The 20,167-nt window shown below is 37.8% G+C and overlaps 1 protein-coding gene and 2 pseudogenes across 3 annotated transcripts; 2 read left to right on the top strand and 1 right to left on the bottom strand.

Moving 5' to 3' along the window:
- The first annotated feature begins 2,767 nt into the window (after positions 1-2,767).
- LOC147518577 (GABA transporter 1-like) lies at positions 2,768-6,053 on the top strand (annotated as a pseudogene). Its single transcript, XR_015211835.1, has 7 exons — positions 2,768-3,121; positions 3,859-3,981; positions 4,256-4,350; positions 4,436-4,622; positions 4,754-4,884; positions 4,994-5,209; positions 5,291-6,053. The product of XR_015211835.1 is annotated as a GABA transporter 1-like (transcript).
- Positions 6,054-6,237: 184 nt separating this feature from the next.
- LOC147518576 (CRM-domain containing factor CFM3A, chloroplastic/mitochondrial-like) lies at positions 6,238-11,657 on the bottom strand. Its single transcript, XM_086590391.1, has 9 exons — positions 10,702-11,657; positions 9,605-10,091; positions 9,390-9,520; positions 8,481-8,831; positions 7,717-7,873; positions 7,326-7,618; positions 6,896-6,955; positions 6,681-6,770; positions 6,238-6,590 (listed from the first exon to the last, which is right to left on the bottom strand). Exons 1-9 carry the CDS (start codon positions 11,533-11,535, stop codon positions 6,396-6,398), a joined length of 2,598 nt encoding a protein of 865 aa, XP_086446517.1. The 5' UTR covers positions 11,536-11,657; the 3' UTR covers positions 6,238-6,395.
- A 942-nt stretch (positions 11,658-12,599) lies between these two features.
- On the top strand, positions 12,600-19,930 carry LOC147518575 (uncharacterized; annotated as a pseudogene). The gene is made up of 12 exons (XR_015213117.1): positions 12,600-12,840; positions 12,989-13,054; positions 13,142-13,312; positions 14,307-14,438; positions 14,982-15,121; positions 16,043-16,129; positions 16,320-16,445; positions 16,703-16,860; positions 17,308-17,409; positions 18,174-18,344; positions 18,449-18,528; positions 18,987-19,930. The product of XR_015213117.1 is annotated as an uncharacterized LOC147518575 (transcript).
- The last annotated feature ends 237 nt before the right edge of the window (positions 19,931-20,167 follow it).

Below are 20,167 nucleotides of genomic sequence, written 5' to 3'. Positions count from 1 at the left end.
ACAAGCACCGAGACATGGTACATAAAGTTTGATTCCTTTATGGCGAAAGCAAGGATACAAGAAGTCCGCTTCCGATCATTGTGTGTTTGTTCGAGATTTCCGGATGGGGATTTCATAGTGCTATTGCCGTATGTGGATGATATGTTGATAGTTGGCCCAAACATCAACAAGATATCCAAGTCGAAGAAAGACTTGAGTAAGTCCTTTGAGATGAAGGATTTGGGTCAAGCAAAGCGATACTGGGGATCACGGATCACCGTGATGAAAAGAGTGGAAAGTTGTGGCTTTCTCAAGAAAGCTACATTGAGAAGGTGTTGAAGAGATTCAACATGGATCAAAAGCCCCGGTCGGTTAATAAAACGGTGGCGGTTCCGCATGACCAAAGAGATGTGTCCTAAGGGTGAGCATGAGCGAGTCGATGGAAAAGATTCCTTATGCATCCGCGCAGCGGGCGCTTTGATGTATGCCATGGTGTGTACTAGACCGGATATTGCTTTTCGCCGTTGGGGGTGGTAAGCGATTTCATCAAACCGGGTAAAGAACATTGGGAAGGTGTTAAGTGGATATTGAGATATCTCAAAGGCACTTCCAAATCATGTTTGTGCTTTGGTGGAAGTAAGCCCTTACTTGAAGGCTACACGATGCGCATATGGCGGTGATGTTGACTTCGATGAAGTCCACCTCCCGTTATATGGTTACTTTTGCGGGGGAGCAGTTTCTTGGCAATCTAAGTTGCAAAAGTGTGTTGCCTCCCACTACGTAAGCCGAATATATTGCAGCCAATCGAGTGTTGCAAAGAGTTGCTATGGATGAAGAGGTTCTTCATCTAACTAGGGCTAAAGCGTAAAACAGGTTTGTAGTTCTATGTGACGGTCGAGGCGCCATCCACTTGAGCAAGTATCCGAAGTTTTCATTCTAGATCCAAGCACATACACGCGCGTTATCATTGATTAGAGAAGTACTTTCGAAGACAAGCATTTGTGTATCGAGAAGATCCATACCGACAAGAACGGGTCGGATATGATGACCAAAGTCTTACCGAAAGGTAAGTTTGATGTTTGTTGTGCTATTGCCGAATGGCGACACTCCCCCGCTGATTTGGCAATTGCATGGAGGTATCCCCTCACCGCTCGTTGAGGGGGAGATTGTGGAGTTATCCCTCACATGAGGAGAAACCGAGTCGACGAAAACGGCGGATTCGGCATCGCACAAGTCGAAGCCGCCGCTCGATAGAAGCGACTTCGCCTTCGAGTTCCAAGAACATAGAGGCGACCCGCGCTCAAAGTGAAGCCAAGGCCAAATTTCCAGTCTTCAGTAGCGACTTCGCCAGAGTGAAGCGCCAGCCCAGTCTATTTTTCGTGGGCTTTGCTACAAGATTCCCTTAATTTGGTTTTGGAGATAAAACCAAAATCAAGGTTTTGGAAAACCTAACCTAACGAACCAAACAAGTCGGAAGGATTGGAATCCGGACTAAAACAAAGAGAGAACCTTTTCTGAGATACAACCCCGTAAAAGAGATAAGAGTGATCTAGTAAGGTGAGAGAGACCGTAAGGAGAGATTGTAATCTTCCTTCCCATTTTATTAAGAACCGGCTCTTGTGGAAGTAGGCATCATTGGCAACCACGGTAAATCTTTTGTGTTGTGGTTTTGCTTTTACTTTTTTACATTATTATCTGTTGTTAATAGTTGTTTAGCGAGTTGGGCATGTTAGTATAGGTAGTTGGTGATATTTGAGATTTATCTGGAGTTGAAGTGTGTTCATACAAGTTATCTGTGTAGTGGGGGAACCGATTGGTATTGGTGTAATCCCCAACACTTATTACGCTTTTACCTCTTCTTCCGGACAAATAGAGAGAATTATACTTAATCGCTAAAAATAGTCGAGCAGGAGCATAGCTATTTTCTGCACACATGTCCAAGGTGAATTTCACAAGCACGTCAATTACTTTCTTGCACTTGTTAGCAAAATCTTAAGACGATACTGGTTGCTATCAATGTGCCTGTGTATATGGTCATGGACTCGTGGCAACTGGCAAGCTCTCTTATTTGCCAAAGACGAGGTAGTAGTTTTTTCAATTTCTGGGAAAGAGATCCCTTTGATTGCAATATGAATATCTCATCCCCACATACCATTTTTACACAATGTTGGAGCTCTTTTGGTGATATCTTTCCATCTCCGTCCACGTCACAAATGGCGAAAAACCAATTCGAATTCATTATAATTAATGATGGACCATGCATTTTCAGCTATAATACTGTAGGTAAAAATAAGCTAAGTTGCACGTACTAGACAAGAAGATTGTGAAATGCATATATGATGGAAATGAAGTGAACATGATGCAGACTTATATAGTAACACAACCATGAAAGCCATGATATGTTAGGAAAGAACAAAAATAAGCATCAGGTATTCAGGTGTTTTAGTTTGTGTGTACACACCGTGTTGGTTGAAGTTGAAGTTTTGAATGAGTTATTGAGTAGAAGCTGTAGGATTGTTTCGTAATAAAGAAAGGAAAGAGTGATGGAAGTGTTTGATTGCAATATGAATTTTTTTCAATTGTCGCAATGCGAATTTGCATTTCAGTTGCACTGAAAGTGACCAAGTGAGAGAAAAAAAAAGCTCCTTTCAAGTTCAAACAATCTCAATTTGCTGCACAGCAAACTTGTACACAAATCAATTTTTATGTTCTTTTCGCACAGACGCAATACCAAAAAACAGTTCTAACTGAAGGACCACGAGCCAAAAAGAAGGCGTGGTGTAAGAGAAGTAGCGCAGTCAACAAACTTGGCACCAATGTCCAAGGCTTAATAAAACATTAAAACCGTTTGACAAAGTTAAAAAAAGGACAAACTTCCACACTTATAGCGCTAGTTCACAATAAAAACAAGCCAAAACGTATCTAAAACAGACTTTCAGCGGCTTCTATCAAGAACTGCAACAGTACAATTAAAACTGAAGGATCAGAACTAAAATGGAATCTGAAAATGGAGAAAGCTCATTTGTTGATGGAGGTAAAGGGACTTGGAAGCACGCAGCTTTCCATGTTGCTACTACGATAGCTACACCAGCTGCTTATGCCCCTCTGCCTTTCGCTCTGGCTTCGCTTGGTTGGCCCCTTGGTAATTTCCTCACAAAGTTCAACTATACTTATTTTATATTAGTACCTAGCTTTTTGTTTATTGGGCGTATAAAATTTCGTTAAGTTTATGAAATTCTCTTTGTTTAATGGTTAAGTGATTTAAAAGAAACGTAAAGGGTACCATCATGTATGAGTTCTTGTAGGCTATAAGCTTTTCAATACTAAGAGAGCATATAGTATCAACTTCCTATTATAAGTTCACTGCTTCACTAGTTAAATTCTCTTCAGCTGGAAATTTATCTAGATGCCAATAAAAATAATAATAATAATAAATAAATCTGGATCATAATATTCTAGCTCAGTCTAGCTGAGGCCCCGATGGCCTAGTCGTTACTGCTCAATTCTACAGCGTGCAGATAGTCCTTTTCTTGTGGTATTTTTCTATCTTCACCTTGCCCTTTATCGTCTAGTATAATGCCTTCTACTGTATAATCCCTTCATCCCACCCCTGCCTAAATATCCTTCCTGCTAAGTGAAGTATTCCCTCTGCATTAGTCACACTATCAATGCGAATTTAAATTTGAAAGACATATCTAGTAGACTAGCACTATACTTTATGTCCAAGTAACCTAACAAAATTCGGGTCCATTATTTAGTTAAAACTTAAAAGTTTACAGAATGTGAAAATGAAGTAATTCTGTTCTCTGACACTGCCTGTATTCTCTCTCTCTCTCATTGCAACTTTGCATGCTTGAAGTTTTTATGATTTACTAACAGGTGTTAGTAGTTTGGTGGGTGGAACATTAGCTACAGGGTACTCTAGTCTTCTAATTGCATCTCTATGGAGGTGGAACGGGGAAAAACAAACTACATATCGGCAGCTAGGAAAGAGTATCTTTGGTGAGTAGTGCTTCTGTAGTTTTATTATTACTCGTAAGAACGCTATCGTTTTATATAGATCTATACGGTAATATAACTACTCACACATTATACAACAAAGTTATAGTGATTAGAGTTGTACATATGCAATTATGGATGCATTTAAACACATTTTAGTAAGATTTCTCATTAATGTAATTAAGTTGAAAATAATATTCAAATGTTGACATATGGGCTGGCACCATTTCTCATCTCTAGTGGTTTCTTGACATTTTCATCTTTCAATTCTTTGAAGGCTCCTGGGGTTACTGGTCTATTACATTTTTTCAGGAGGTGGCCTCTTTGGGAAACAACATTGCTATCCAAATTGCTGCTGGAAGCAGCCTAAAGGTTAGTTAATTTGGTGATGGCATTTTGTGAGTTTCATAGGACTAACCAAGAACGTAATATACTCCCTGTTTCCTAATTCTGACAGGCAGTTTACAAGTACTATCATAGGGAGAGTACCTTAACGTTACAGGAATTCATCATTTTCTTTGGAGCTTTTGAGTTGCTTCTATCTCAGCTCCCTGATATCCATTCATTGCGGTGGGTAAATGCATTGTGCACACTCGGCACAATTGGTTTTGCCGCTACAACTATTAGTGTTTCTATTTATAATGGTAAGCTTGGTACAATTTGTTTTATCGCCATTTGAGGAGTTGTCCTAGTTGGTCTCTTTTAGGAAAAACCAATGTGCCTCTTGGTTAAACGCTACGAGAGCTTCTACCCACAGCTGTAGTTTCTCTTGCAGGGAAAAAGATTGATAGGAAGTCAATTAGCTATGACTTACAGGGAAGCTCTTCGGCTAAGGCGTTCAAAGCCTTTAATGCCCTAGGAGCAATTGCATTTTCATTTGGAGATGCAATGCTACCAGAAATACAGGTAAAAAGTTCATATCTCATTCAACCGTCTGGGGAAACAAGTAGATACAGCACATTAGTGAATATGTACAGGTTCTGTTAGACCAACAAATTATCTTTTTGTTTAAAAGAGCACCGTGAGGGAACCTGCGAAAAAGAATGTATATAAAGGCGTATCAGCAGCATATGGAATCATTGTTCTGACATACTGGCAGTTAGCTTTCAGTGGTTACTGGGCATTTGGATCAGAAGTCCAGCCATATATCCTAGCTTCTCTCAGAATTCCAGAATGGCCTATTGTTATGGCGAATATATTTGCGGTTATCCAAATAGCAGGATGCTATCAGGTAGTTTAAGCTACTAATTCCTCTGGATTATCAGACTTACTTGCAACTTGAATGTTCTATCTAACTGTTACTTTGGAGTAGATATACTGCAGGCCAACTTATGCTTATTTTGAGGAAAGGATGCTATCTGATAATTATCCCAAGCAATTCCGCCTTCGTAATTATCTGGTGCGCCTGGTTTATACATCAGTCAGTATACATGGTTACCATTACGACTGTTGCTGCAGCGATGCCTTTCTTTGGTGATTTTGTTTCCATATGCGGAGCTATTGGATTTACTCCTCTAGATTTTGTCTTCCCTGCATTAGCATATCTCAAAGCTGGTAGAATGCCAAAGAATACAATGTGGCGGCGATCAGTGAAGGTCCTTAACGTCACCATTGCTACTTGGTTCTCCGTTGTTGCTATACTGGGTTGCATAGGTGCAGTCCGATTCATAATAGTTGATTTGAGGACCTACAAGTTCTACTATGATATGTAATATGCAGGACTCGGATGCAAATTCAGTTGGTAGATGCCTTTATTGGACCGTTGAGACAATCAGACGATGAGGGAAAGGTCTGAAATCTGAATGATGTGCCATCACTATAGATTGAAAGCATTGACATGAATTCCGTTGCACTCTTGCGAGTTGGCGACGTACATCCGTTGATGACTCTCAGGTTGCAAGGGTGACAGACTCACAGTGTAGATTAAGACGATACAGTCCATACCCAAATGGATCATTTTCTACACTATTATTGTAAAATGAGGTTGAATACAATTGACTGATGTGGAATACTCTGTACTGAGTGCAGTCTAATTTCACAAGTATTCTAAAAAATACAAAAACAGCCATTTCCCATATCTTTGAGAATGAGTCGAACCTTTCAGCCTTGCCATTAAAATTGAAAAGGCCCTGACGAGGAAATCTTTCGTTGACCCTAATTTGCAACCTTCTGTTAATGAAATTCCTCACTGAACACCTGTGGACTACAATCCACCGATTCTACTAGAGACAGCAGAAATTATCAATGTGAGTGATAGAGTAAAACAAGATATCAATTTTTCATTGATTTTAAGAAAAATTCTATACACCTTTCAACAATACAACTATTCTAACAGTAATTTACAAAGGACTTTGCTACAACTAAATATAGTTAAACCAGTCACTGTTCTGGATGCATGGGTCTGGACGTCTGGTGCATTATCTATGAGGCTCCACAGATGCATATGAATTAGAAGCGTCAAAATCTGTATCATGCGACTCCTGCTGATCATCATATGGGAAATTTGGCGGAAAATGGGAATTAATGATTGAGTTATCACTATCAGCATCTTCTTCAGTATCACCTTCATTCTCACTGTCAAAGGTCTCAAGGTATGCATCATCGCCTTCATCCTAGTACAGAGAAAAGACAGGCACGAAAAAAGTTAAGAAGCTAAATTTACCATTACAAGTGGAACGCTCAGAGTAAGTCTAAATGTCAACCTCAGTGTCTTCATCTTCAGTAGTGTATGCAGAGTCCAACTTTGCATATAACTCCTCGTCTCCTTGGTCCTTTACAGTTTCCATTTGATCCTTCACATCAGCACCAGGGGAATAAGGATTAGACAGAAACACAGTGATACTAAATAAAATTAGTGTGACATAGATTCTTCTCTGATAATATTAGTAATGAAATTGAAATACAATGGAGAACATACAAGTTCAGATCTTAGCAACTCCACCCTCCTTTGCAAAACCGAGACATGACTAAAAAGTGCCTGCTCATCGAAGAAAAGAGTTCAGACTTGTAATTTTGATATATGAGAAAAAAACTTTGTTAATACGAGAAGACAATGAGAATGTATAATACTCAAAAGATGAAATATCCTCAAATCTGGCAAAGTATAACGCCTACTTAGCCTGCTTGCAATCCAAATCAGCAATCAAATTTCCATGTACTAATATACGAAGTAAAATAAAATAAAACAATATAAGGTTTAAACCCTTGCACCATCCAACTTTGAGCCAACACATCAAAGAGGTGGTCAACTCAATAATGAGCAGGCTACAGCAATAGGGACAAAGGTGGAAAGATCACGAGGCCTAGGGAATGATGCTACTTTTTGTTTATATGAAGTTCAAATATACCTCGCGCCTTTGAAGCTCAATTGAACGAGCTAATGCTTTTCTTTTTGTCAAAAGATTCTTGGGCCTCAACAAGCGAGGTCGTTGGTAATCCCTTCCCCGGTAGACAACTATAGCAAACCCTTTAGAAACTTTGTCCACTGAAACCAATATTCCCCCACTCTCTGCTTCCAGTGCTAATGCAATGTTCCTGACTTGGTCAAAAGTTTTAGCCTTCACCATAACCTTAACCAGCTCCCTGTATTTCCAATGCAAATGCATATTCTCTACTGTACCATCAAATACTCCTCGCCTTCCTGAAAATTTGAATATACATTGCTTATGATTCTTACGCTTTCCAAAAAGAAAAAGTGAAGAGACCAGTCTTCTCGGTGTAAAATTAATAGGTTATTACCGAGCAGTAGGAAGGCTTTCATCCTTAAACCAAGTTTGCGAAACATAAACCTCTCCTCGTCCGTAATGCTCTCTGGATCAGGGGGTCGTTCTACTGGCTTTAAGAACACCTCCACCTTAGCTAAAGCTCCTTCTGCTTTTCTTAATTTACGTTCAGCCTGTGATAAGAGTAAAAATAGTTAATGATCTCATAGTTGTAGGTTACAAACCATATTATGATATGCAAGGAAAGTCAAGATATATTCCAAAATACTACAGAATACTTAGAAGGTATACCAAATAAAAGACATTACCCCTAATAAAGACAGTACCTTAACAAATTAAATGTATAGCATTCATATAACAATGGTTGAAGTCTATGGACAGCTTTCTCACAAGTTTGGTGCACATGCACACCACCAGAAACGAACAGATAAAGGATCTATGTCCTAGGTCCATTAGATTACAGACATCATCTTTTCCAGGTTGGCCAAAAATTTTAATGCGCAATAGTATTTGAGTGGTAAAGATAAGCCATCAAGCATAGATAATTTGGGGTATCAATGCCTGTGAAGCTTCTACACCTTTTACAGTTTCAAATAATTTAGGGTATCCAGTTTACAAAAGAAAAACTTCATTTTGACTTTAAAGACTCTCTGGATACAGGACATCTTGCAGTTTTAATTCACAGGCTTTCTTATACAGTTAGAAGTTACTAGTTAGAGTACATTATCAGGCAGATAAAACTTTAATGTCGCATGATTTTCCAAGTTTAATGGAACTTACATAAGTTAGCTTGTGCTCAAGCTTTCTGACAAGGCTTGCATGCCTTGCTACTTCTGCAGCTCTCAGCAAATTATCCTTATCATCATTGTTTAGCCTCTTTCCCCATCGTGCATCGGCTTCTAGAGTTTCACCAAGTGATCCAGCAATACCAGAATCCTCAGTTTGTTCCACACTTGAAATGAACGAGGATGAGGCTCTCAACCGTGCTTGCTCCTCGTCATCTTGCAGGGTTTTTGCCAACCTTTCCCTTTCCAATAATACCTCTGTTACATCTGGAGACAAGAAATCCTTCCCTCTGTAAAAGACAATGAAGTCTTTGTTTCTAGAAAGAATTTTACCTCCGGTCAGTTTCTGAAACAATCCAAAAGTTCTAATCAATATAAAGTAGAATCTGAAAGCAGCACAAGGTGTGTTTTTTTCCTTTAAAAAGACAATTATACTCATATATGCTGAAAACATACTAAAAAAATATAGATTCGAATCGATATGTGACAAAGAACTTCTACACAGATATCAAAATATTATGCAAAGACAGAAAAGAGAAGAACTAGAGCTTATCTTGTAGTTCAACGACCTCAATCTATATTAGTTAACAAAACTGTCATAGGTGGACAAGGCTAGAACCACCTTTTTTTTATTATCAGTATGCCTAGAATCACCTTATGCACTATAAAACAACAAAGAGAATTTCTTTAAGTTGATAAAAATAGATGTGTCCAACAAAAAGAAAGCTTTTATGATTTCCCCTTAGTCAGTCATGTCAAACTTAAATGGATAGTACTGGGAAGTTGGGCAATTCTTCCTGAAACTTTTGAAGAGCTTTATATACACTGAACTATGTAAAGGATATAGGCATAATCAGAAAGATTTTTTTTTCTAAAGTGGCAACGGGAATGAGAAATGAATTACTTTAATATCTTCAGCCATTCTCTCACTAGCAGTAAGTTGCACACCACGCTTCAAAGCAACCTTTGCGATTGAGCTGCTTTCCCACAGCTTGACCATGGCAATGGCCAACCCCTGATGTTGTCTGCTTCTCCCTGGGGATAGAAAAGGTCCAAAAAATCAATATAAGACAAAAAGACTCTGGTGTCATTAATACATAGAGCATCGACAATGTATACCGAGGGCAAAATGTGGAGGTAGTCCTCGGGAAAGTCTTCGTAGAGCTGTCGTCTCCTTGATCCCTAGAGTAGATCTAACTCCATATGGAAGTATTCTGAAAGGAGGTTTGAAACCTGAAATGATGCCTGGGAGCAGATCAGCATCTACAGGTAATGGATCCCCCCCGGGCCAATCTGTGTACCTTGGACCTAGACCATCCAATAGCTTGTCGATTTCAGTTTCATAATGGACTTCTGGCTCAGATTGTGCTTCATTTGTCTCCTTCACCATGGTTTCCATGCTTCCTTGAGCAACCTGCGGTTCACCATCATTGTTTTGTGTTGTAGGAACCTTACTAATTTTGTCCTTAGGTGTCGTATAAGAGCCACCATTTTTCTCCAGAATGTGTTTCTTCGCTTGTTTCATTGAGGGAAGCTCGTAGCTCACTCCTCTGTAAAGACAAACAGAAGTACCAGACCTCCAGATCACCAATCCACCAGTTCTTCTCTGAACAGCATAGAAGAACAGACATCAAAAACAATATGGGAAACAAAAGCGACTTGTTCAAAAGCAAAAATTATGATAAATTTCTATAAAATAAAAAATCAAACCAGCGCAACAATAATTGACAACTTCTTGATAAAAAATTAACAAACCAGTTCGATATATAGGTTCAAAAAGAAGGCCAGTACCTGGGGGCGAGGATCTAAGATATCAAATGATGAGTGTCGATTATATTGTAAAATAATAGCTAAATGTAAATTGAGTACAGGGAAAGGAATGGGAAAGCACACAACATTACGGTGTTTACCTCGAGACATCGCCATAGTAACTAATCTCACATTTTGCAGTCAGTCAATAATTATAAACTATCGAATAAAACTCCAATCGTTCAAAATGAGTTTTAAGTGCAAAACAAGTAATAGCCTAATAGGCTTTGTAACTGCGTAATAACAAAGGAAAACAAAAGTATGAAACACATGCTATAAAAAAATGGAGAAGTTCATTAACTCATTATATATCAATACATCCTACTTACATACATACATATATACCAATCTCATGTACAAGCTTAATTACTTAGCTTGGAGACGAAGGATATCAGAAAGATACTAACCTCCAATATTTCATGCATCCTTTTCATGTTAAGCGCAGGAGCACCTTCACATTTAAGTCTCACCACCTCTGATGTCTTCCACTTCTCATGAATCACTTCCACAACCGCATTAGTAACACCACCACCTCCAATCTTCGTCCTAGTCTTAGTCCTAATAGCAAATTGCCTCAACCTCCTTAACTCCGACTCCGGAAGTGTCAATTCAGCTAAATTAGTTTTACTTTTCTGCCTAACCGAAAACCTCTCCTCATCTTTCTTCACCAACGGCTTCTCCCAAGGAAAACGAACTTCCCCATCATTCCCAAAACCACTATCATCACCTAAAGGTGAATTTTCCGAATAGCCACCTCGTGAATTCGGTAACATTCCTTCTTCCACATCAAATATATCCTCCACTGATCCTTTCTCGGGCAATCTCGCCTTTTTCTCTCTAACCTCTTCAACATATCCAAATTTCTTTAACTTCTCTACTATCCTATCCATTGTACTACTACTAGTACTTCTACTAGTACCACAAGTTTCATCGTCTTCACTAGATACACCTCCATTTCTATAATCCACTAATGCTTGTGGCCTTTTGGGTAGTTTCGAGTAAGGGGCATTATTCCATTTATCTATCCAACTAGTTTTGGGGACAATATTGGAATTTGGTTGTGGGTATTTATCATCAGGAACATTGTTTGAGCTAAATGAGTTATGTGTTACATAGAAATTGAACTTGTTGGAGTGAGTTGATGAACCATACCTTAAAAGTTGTACACGGGCACCATGGAATTTTGAAAATGAGTCAAAGAAGGCTGTTGGGTATATTTGACATGTGGGAACAAGAGACATTTAGAGTGGTGTTAATGATTGTTGTGTTTAAAAAGTGTTTATGTGAGATATGAGAGTGGCCTATCCATGAGTGAAGAAGAAGAAGAGGTCAGCTGCGTACTCTATGATTGTTATCTTGCGCATGGCTTGAGGACTGGGCCGGGCTTTTCACTAGCCCATGCACACTATTCCAATGAACACAAATGACAAAAACGATTTTAGTTTTGAGATAGTTTTCTAGATACTTCCGTTTGATGAACTCATTTTCAAAAGTCAGACTTGTATGATTTAGCAACCAAACTAGCGAACAAAGGATTGCAGATTCACTAGCTAAGTATGTGTTGGGTCTTGGCGTCTTGGGACTTGGGAGATGTTGGAGATGTTTATACGGGCGTACATGATCATGTAGCTAGTGAAATTTTATTATAATTAATCAAAACGAAAATTAAGAGAGAAAAGATAACGGCTTAGTTAAATTTTAACCTCTTCACATTTTTTTTTTATGTAGAAAAATTCACTGGCTTTGTGTCCCATTTGTCATGGCTTACAAGAACTCTAACACAGCTCAACCAATACAAGTCTTGAAGCCTGGTAAGCATTGGTGTTGGAGTATTCCTAGTGATATCCAAGACTATATGTTTCTCTGTTTACCTACAATCAACTCCTTGGTAAGTTTGAGAAGACTCGATCTCATAGATTATACACGACTCATTAAGCAGGGCCGGCCCTAAGGCTATGTTGTCTAAGCCCCTGCATAGGGCTCCCAAAATAAAGCAAAACAAAAGGCCCCGTTTAGCTAAAAAAAAGCCCAAACAAAAGTCCATTTCTGGATTAAAAAAAAGGAAATAAAAGCCTCATTTTGTAGACCTTGTATTGGGCCCATTGAAACTCAGGCCGGCCCTGCCATTAAGCAAGGCGTCGTAGTCAGCCTCTAACCGGACTACGTTCCTAGAGCAATGCGTAGGAAAGTGGCACAACTGAAAGTCTCTTTTATATACACACGTGTAAAGTCGCTTCATACTCCCCTGCTTCCAGTAACAAGATAAATCGTGTACGTCAAAATTTTCTTTTGCATGTGCCACAGATGACAGACCACAGTACCACCAACTGACCAACTTGCGATCAAAAAAACATTTTAAGCCGACGTGTAATGCAGTCGGACCATTTCTTACATAATCTCAACCATATCCAAAACTCTTCCCGCTATTTTTTTTTTGATAGGCTTTTCGTTTCTTGATTCTTTATTCTGAATCATTTCTCCCACTAAACTTGTGAACCAAGAAAAAAAACATTTCATTCATCAATCATCAATGGCTCCTCGTTCAGGTTCTATCTCTTTTCTCTACTTGTATAATAATAAAACACATTATTGTTTTTTTTGTTACTTTACTTGCCAGACACGCCTTATAAAATTACATTTGTTACACGTATCTCGATGTACATCAACACATTTCACCACATTCTTGATTGACAGGTAAAATATCTAGAGTTCATCCATTATTAGAAGCGGCTGGTGTTGGAAATCTCAAAAGAATCAAGAGTAAGAGCTTTGTTTGTACTCATTACTACTTCTTTAATTTGATTCTAGGTTTTAAATTATCATCTGAATGATCTTTCTTTTTTAAAGGATTAGGTAAAGAACTGGATGATGGTTGGGGTTTAGCAAAGACAATAGCAAGTGTTAAGGATGAAAACGGTAGAGGACTACTTCATTATGCTGCTTCAGAAGGAATGACTCATATTTGCAAGTACTTGCTTGAAAACTTGAATCTCGATGTTGACGAAAAAGATGATGAAGGTATAATAAATTCAATATTAGGCCTTTGCACATGTTTCAGATATTCTTGACTATGTAAATTGGTCAAGTTTTAGTACAAGATTTGCGAACTTAAGACACAAGAAAGTTCAAGTTGCTTGAAAGATTGTGTTTGATCTAAAGCAATGGGGTTTGTGTTAGAACTCAAACGACTGTCACTGTCTATCGAGCGAAAACATGAACATTTACGTATTGACTATTTTTCTTGTATATTCGTGTTGATTAGGTAATTAGTTTATGGGCATATTTTGATTCTATTGCCATTAGAAAAACTGCACTGATTTATGTTGAGTAAGAAGGATTACAGTTTTTGTTTTTATTGTGTTTTTTATCTGTTTAGGTTTTGCATCCAAATTTATAGAAATGTGGGTGATCGGAATTGCGTATTTGTGTTCAAGAAACATGAAGGTCATGATTTACTCTAATGGTTCATATGGATCTTGTTATTGTCATATGAAGGTCATATGATTTCTATTATAACAACATACTCCCCCCCCTCCTCCTCTTTTTTATTGGAATGCATATCAAGAAACTAGTCCAAATTGTTCCTGGCCAGGATTTTCGGTTATACTTGAAAATCAGATATTCATCTTTTTTCCTCCCAAAACAGTTTACCAATTTAGCAGAGTTGACACAACATCTGAACTGATTGGAAAAATCAGAATAGATTAGTGATCCAAATTGGTCAGGTCAAATTGATCAGTTAGTAGAGCGTTTTTGAAAAAAGTGAAGGAGTAAAATAGATGACTGTTGGTCTTGCACTCTCACCTTTACACATTTTCCTGAAAAATGGTATTGAAATGAATATTCTGATTCAGTTCTCTCTGCTTTGGCGTTTTAAAAGTTACCGGTTCCAACTGAGTTTATTCAATACTTATGCGGGCAATTAGCTATTGTTCTTTCTGTTAACCTTACATAGAATTATGCTGTTGATACTACTCAAGAACGATTGACATTGTTATTGCATTTTTCTCAGACTTTACTCCTCTGTTGATGACAATTCTGAGAAGCCACTTGAAAACTGCAGTTTGTCTTCTTGAGAATGGTGCTAATCCTTCTGGGAAAAATAGACATAACACTACGCCTTTGTTTCTTGCTTCTGCGTCAGGTTGGTCTCTTCCTTTAGATTTTATCCATATAAAAAGAAGTGGATATGTTAGTTTTCCTCGTACTCTCACATTTTCCAAATTCTGAGTTCAATTTTATTAGTTCTACTATACTAATTGCTATGCATTAAGGAGATTATATTTGTTTTTATATGTACTCATAACCATGCCATCTTTCAGAGTGCTCACTATATACCAAATTGTCACATACAATAAGTTTCATATGGAGGTTTTTTCTTTCTCTTAGGCCTCTATTTATGTAGAGACTGGAGTTTTATCCATTCTTATGCTTTGGTTCTCATGAGTTTGCCTGCTTTTCCACAAACATCTAAGCTTACGTGTCAAAGCTTATATTTAGGTTTTCATTTAGTTAGGTTAAGTAAGTGTCAAAGCTACGTTCCATCTCTTTCTGTGAACTGTAAACATCTAAGCTCTCAAAATACTTTGAAATGGTATTGTTGTTAGTCTGACACTTACTGCTATTTTCGGTGTTGGGGTTTTTTCTTTCTCTATGCTTTGGTTCTCATTAGTTTGCTTTCCTGCAGGGGGCATTGAATTTGTACACTTGTTACTTTCCAAAGGTGTTGATGTGAATGCTCAAACTGAATATGGAGCACCACTACAAGTGGCTGCAACTCTTCATAAGGAAGATGTCGTTAAGATTTTACTGGATCACGGTGCAGATGTAAGCTGATTTCTGTTATAGTTGGTTAAATGTTGTACCCTTGGACTAAACCACACAATCTTTTAGTTTTCTAATATATATGAGTGCAGGGTTTATTTGTTTGTATGTTTGTATGTTTGTATGTTTGTACGTTTTTCTTTTTCTTCTTCTTCTTCTTCTTAAGCATCTATGCATGCAGTTTAGCTATGTATGTGCTTTTCAAGAAATATGCTTGTTTCTTTAAACTGTTAACTAATGTATAATTTTGGGAGTGCGAGTAATTCTAGTCATAAACAAACACAGCAAACTTAGACACGAAACATGAAATGTCAGGTTGACCCAAACATTCCTAGTAATAGAGGATAAGATGGCCATTTACATGAGTACACACAGCCTTTATTTGCTAAAGAATTAATGATTAATGACAGAAAGGAAAAAAAACCTAAATCATAGACCATTCAACTTGTTGACAACTAGAAATCCAGTCTGACGTAACTTTTTCTTTTATTTACGACGAGTTTATTATGATAGTTGTGCTTATATAGGAAGCTAATTTGGTAATAGCATCTAAATGTCAAGATTATTGGTTTATTACTCTATTCATTGAATTTTCAGAAGTTTCTCCTAGTTTTTCGTGATTTAAGAAAACCCTTGTAAAATCATGGTGATTTTCGATCTTTATTTGCTTCTGCTTTGTCAGTCCACTGTACTCACGTCAGTTATTCAAATTCAAATAGATATCTTGTGTAACTTTACTTTTGACTTTTTGAGTTATTTGTTTTCCAGTAAAACGATGTCCCGTCTGCTATATAAGATGGGGGAGTCAAGTATGGTTACACCACCCCCCCCCCCCGTTGCCACTTTAAAATGACTGCAGGATATGAATATTATAGTCTTTAAATATGGTTAACCAGAATTGGTGTTGTTCTTATTGCTTTGCAGCCCAACCGTTTTAGCAGTCACCTTGCTAGCCCATTGGCTTCTTCTGTTGGTACGATGTCCCTGCAATGCACAAAGATCTTGCTTCAGGTACGAAAAGGTCCTCTGCTGAATTATATACTAACTTATAGCTGTGTTGTCTAATATGCCATGTTCATTGTGAAGTAATCTGACAATTGAGGCATATTGTCGTACTTTGCTGGTCTTGTTTACAAGGAAGTTCTCTTGAATTCTCTATCTGTTATAATTAATATTTTCTTCGGCATGACACCTTGTATAGGGTGGTGCAAATCCAAATGAAATTTCATGTGGAACAACGCCTTTAACAGCTGCAGCAAAAATAGGAGAAATTAAAATGATTGAATGCTTGTTGGAAGCTGGAGCTGATCCAGATATCACCGATAATGTGAGACCACCCACCTCTCTCTCTCTCTCTCTCTCTCTCTCTCTCTCTCTCTCTCTCTCTTCTGTAATCTAGGTCTAGAAAGTTGTCGTAATCACTTCCCTGCATTGATCTCACTCATTGATCTTGTTGAACATTATTCTTTACATCAGTGGCTAAGGATATTTTGCTACTTGGAATGTTGGAAGTTCTTGCCAGTTTTAAATACAATGTTAAGTTTTCTGGTCTGACTGCTAGAGATGTACTTTTTGTATTCACAGATTGGTGAGAAGGCAATAGAAGTTGCTGCATCAAACCCAAATGGCAATTGTCAAGCTGTTAGCACTCTTTTTCCGTGACCTCTCCTATTCCAGGATATCCAGACTGGAGCATCGCTGGAATAATGACGCATGTGCGATCTGAAGAATTTCAAGAACAGGTACTATTACAAATCCTTATAATTGAGGTTATGAGAAGTGTCAAGTGGTACCCCTTTCTAAACTTGCGTTATATATGGCCATGTGAACTTCTCTAAGTAGGATCTGATACCTACCTAATTATTCAAGCTACCATATTCTGTTAATATACCTCATATGTCATATGTGCTGATTGGCATCTCTGAATCTTACTAAGCGTTTTTATGTTTCCTCATCTTACCTTCACGATATTAAGCTAATTGGCATGGCTAAAAGATACGTGCATCAACTACCAAAAATTCCTACCAAATAAGTTCTTGCTTGTTATAAGCTTTGATGTCCATGTATCTTTGGTATAAAATGTCATGCATTACCGAGCTTAAAAAGCCCTTGAATCATTGTTTACGTATCTAATTTTTTATGTTTATCTATAATTGAAAACCTTCTATGATTCTATCTGTGTACGTCAGTTGAAGCTTAGATTGAAGGAGAAATATACGAATGAGATATCCAAAGCAGAAGACGCATACAGGAGAAAGGAGTATACCAGGGCTGTTTTACACTATAGTGTGGTGAGTCTCTTCAGCATTTAGTAAATTGTTGAACACAAAAGGATGCAAATAGCTTAAAGCATTGCTATGACCTAGTTGCAACTATCATTGGTCTTCTAGCCGATCTAGGCTTACAATCTTGACTATCTTTTGTAAGGTGTTCATACCTAAGTTTAACATAACTGTTATTGTGAAGTTCTCTGTTTTTTTAAGTTTATTTTTCATCATTCCGCAAATGAAAATGAAGATGAAAATAAAAATATGACTTGCTGTATTCAGATTCTATAGTTCAATTGACCGTCTAATGTATGAATAGTGAAATACATTTAAGATCTGCCTAACTATGTTCTTTTTTTCTTCATCTCTTCTAATGTTTGTATCGTTTTATGCCAGATGCTATCTCAATCCACCCTTGAAAATCCATTGTCACTTATCTAGATGGTTGGGCACGTTAGTCATTTAAACCTGTTAGATTTCGTTTATGTGAACAGTTGTGCATATAAGCATATTGGTTAAGAACTGATAAGTCTTTGTTTCCTATGAAGAAACTAAACATGCACTATTAGGATGATACCAAAGTACACAAGAAGTACTTGGTAAGTTGTCATATCATCAGTTCATCTCATCAAATCCCAGGCCTTGCATAGTTGCATTAATGTCATTAAGTTTGTTTGGGACCTGGCGGGGTGATTGAAACCCCCCAACTTATTGTATATGAAGGTTCAACAACAGCCTTCAACTTCAGTGAAACAGCACTGGACTAAACACTCAATATGGAATTGCAGGCCTCCAGTGTGGACAGGTTTGATGCTATTGTATTATCTAAGAGGAGCCTCTGTTGGGCATCTTTAAAAGAGGGTGAGTTTGCTTTGGCTGATGCCAACAGTTGCATAAAGCTAAGACCTGACTGGCCAGAGGCACACTATAGGAAAGGAGTTGCATTGACCGTACTAAAAGTGAGTGAACTTTTTTTAGAAGTTTTCATTATCTTTGAAAAACGTCATGCTCATTTCTGAAATCTGGATTTGCTACCATATATTGCGGAATTGCGGAATTGCAGAAATACAACTTGGCAGCAAATGCATTCTTGGAGGGTTTGCAGCGGGATCCTGAAGACGAAGAGCTGAAAACGGCTTTCAGGTTTAAGCCGTATCTGATAGTCTCATCCTAAATACAGTAGGCAGTTTAATCAACATGATTGGAATAAGTTAGTATCCATGGTTTAAAATTAGTTGAAGTCGGATTTGATAGCCCAAATAACATGGCATCATACTTCATTCCCTTATTTTTTTCATTGAACTTTTGTCACTTATTTGATTTTCAGAAAAACAAGTGATTGTGTTAATAAGAAATAGCTATGCTATAATTCTGTCTTTTATTTTATTTTTTTTAATTAGCAATAATTTTCTTCATATGAATTGGATAAGTTAAAGGTTTGCTCCCACTTACCTGACAGTTGTTGGGCAGTTCCAGTGCAGGTTTTTGGTTAAATAAATTTCCTTGTTCCCATTGATATCCTCCTTATGGTTTACTTCTTTGGTGACAACTTATTCATTTATTTTTTTTTAATTCCATTTCTTTGATCCTCATCTTGACAGGGAAGCTATTGAAGCCAGATTGAACTCCATCCAATTGTAAAAGAAATGAGGATGCTAATCTGCATTTGATTTGAAAGGATCTTGTTGTCAGATATTGCATTTTTGGTTGGTATCTACTGTTTAGGCGGATCAATTAGATACTTCACGGCCTTTTGCTTGTAACGTTGTACATCGCATGCCCTCTGTTGAAGTTTTTGTCACCTTTAAGATTTGGAATTCTATCAGACTGTTATTGCTTATTCAGATCAATGTAATGACATCAGTCTGACAACCTATTGCTAATAGTAGGGCGTAGAAATTGCTGTCTCACGTCAGTTCAAGGATAAGCCTGATTAATCTGGAGGCTGAGGGCATACTCACCAATTGTTTATGATTGATTTGTACGTTAAGATTGTTAATCACATTCTAGTAATAGTCTTGCATAGAACGATTGCTGAAAGCCATGAAGATATATGTTAAGGCCTAACTTGGCTATATACTAGATCGATGCATTGAGTACGTTGTGCATGGCGGCACTTATGGCTTAGTTGTTGCTAGATGAGCCGCAAGTTTAGGAAACAAGTCAAGCCTGAAGTCCTGGAAATACTAGAGTTCAACTCCTTCTCGTCGTGATATACTTCGATGTACTATGGCACAAGCATAAGCATTCAACATCCTGTCCTATTTCCAGATTGACCAATGTTATTAAAACTATTAAGTAAATGAGTAATGAACCCTCCAGTCCCTCCTGCCCTATCACTAACAAAGCTGTGTGTATCAGTGAATTTTGTAACTTTTGATTTTAATTTCAAATCTTATTCACAAAAGTATTCGTTTTGGGTATGGAATGGCCTTGATTAGCTCCTTGGTTAAAATTCTTTAAAAGTTGGGATTAGTCCCAAACCCCTTGTAACATTTGTGCAGAAAAGCTTTTGCTGATTCCTGGTTTTTGATCTGCATTTGTACCAAAAATTAGAATAACAATAAAGAGAAGTTGTTTTTTATCTGCAAAGCGTCAAAGCCTACAGGTATCCAAGTCACTCCTGCGCTGCTTCTAGTAACAAGATAATATTGGCGTTCCATTGGTTGGTGATAGATGGTAAACGTAATCTAAGAATTTGCACCCGAGAGCACTTAGTAACGGCTTCCACGTTCGAACATATCTTCATCGTACCCTTTTCCTGACAAGAGAATCATTTCTC

The sequence above is a fragment of the Coptis chinensis genome, chromosome 2 (genome assembly GCF_015680905.1).
Source record: "Coptis chinensis isolate HL-2020 chromosome 2, ASM1568090v1, whole genome shotgun sequence".
NCBI classification, from domain to species: domain Eukaryota; kingdom Viridiplantae; phylum Streptophyta; class Magnoliopsida; order Ranunculales; family Ranunculaceae; genus Coptis; species Coptis chinensis.
The sequence above is the reverse complement of the archived record's forward strand: the minus strand, read 5'-3'. Positions and strand labels throughout refer to the sequence as shown.

What these genes read in the sequence shown, in the direction of transcription:
- LOC147518576 (XM_086590391.1), bottom strand. Translation starts at nt 11,535, where the DNA reads ATGTCTCTTGTTCCCACATGTCAAATATACCCAACAGCCTTCTTTGAC. An exon ending in GGATGCATGAAATATTGGAG is followed by an intron (nt 10,092 to 10,701) that starts GTTAGTATCTTT and finishes TATGCTGTTCAG; the next exon opens with AGAAGAACTGGTGGATTGGT. An exon ending in TTGAGCTTCAAAGGCGCGAG is followed by an intron (nt 6,956 to 7,325) that starts GTATATTTGAAC and finishes TTCGATGAGCAG; the next exon opens with GCACTTTTTAGTCATGTCTC.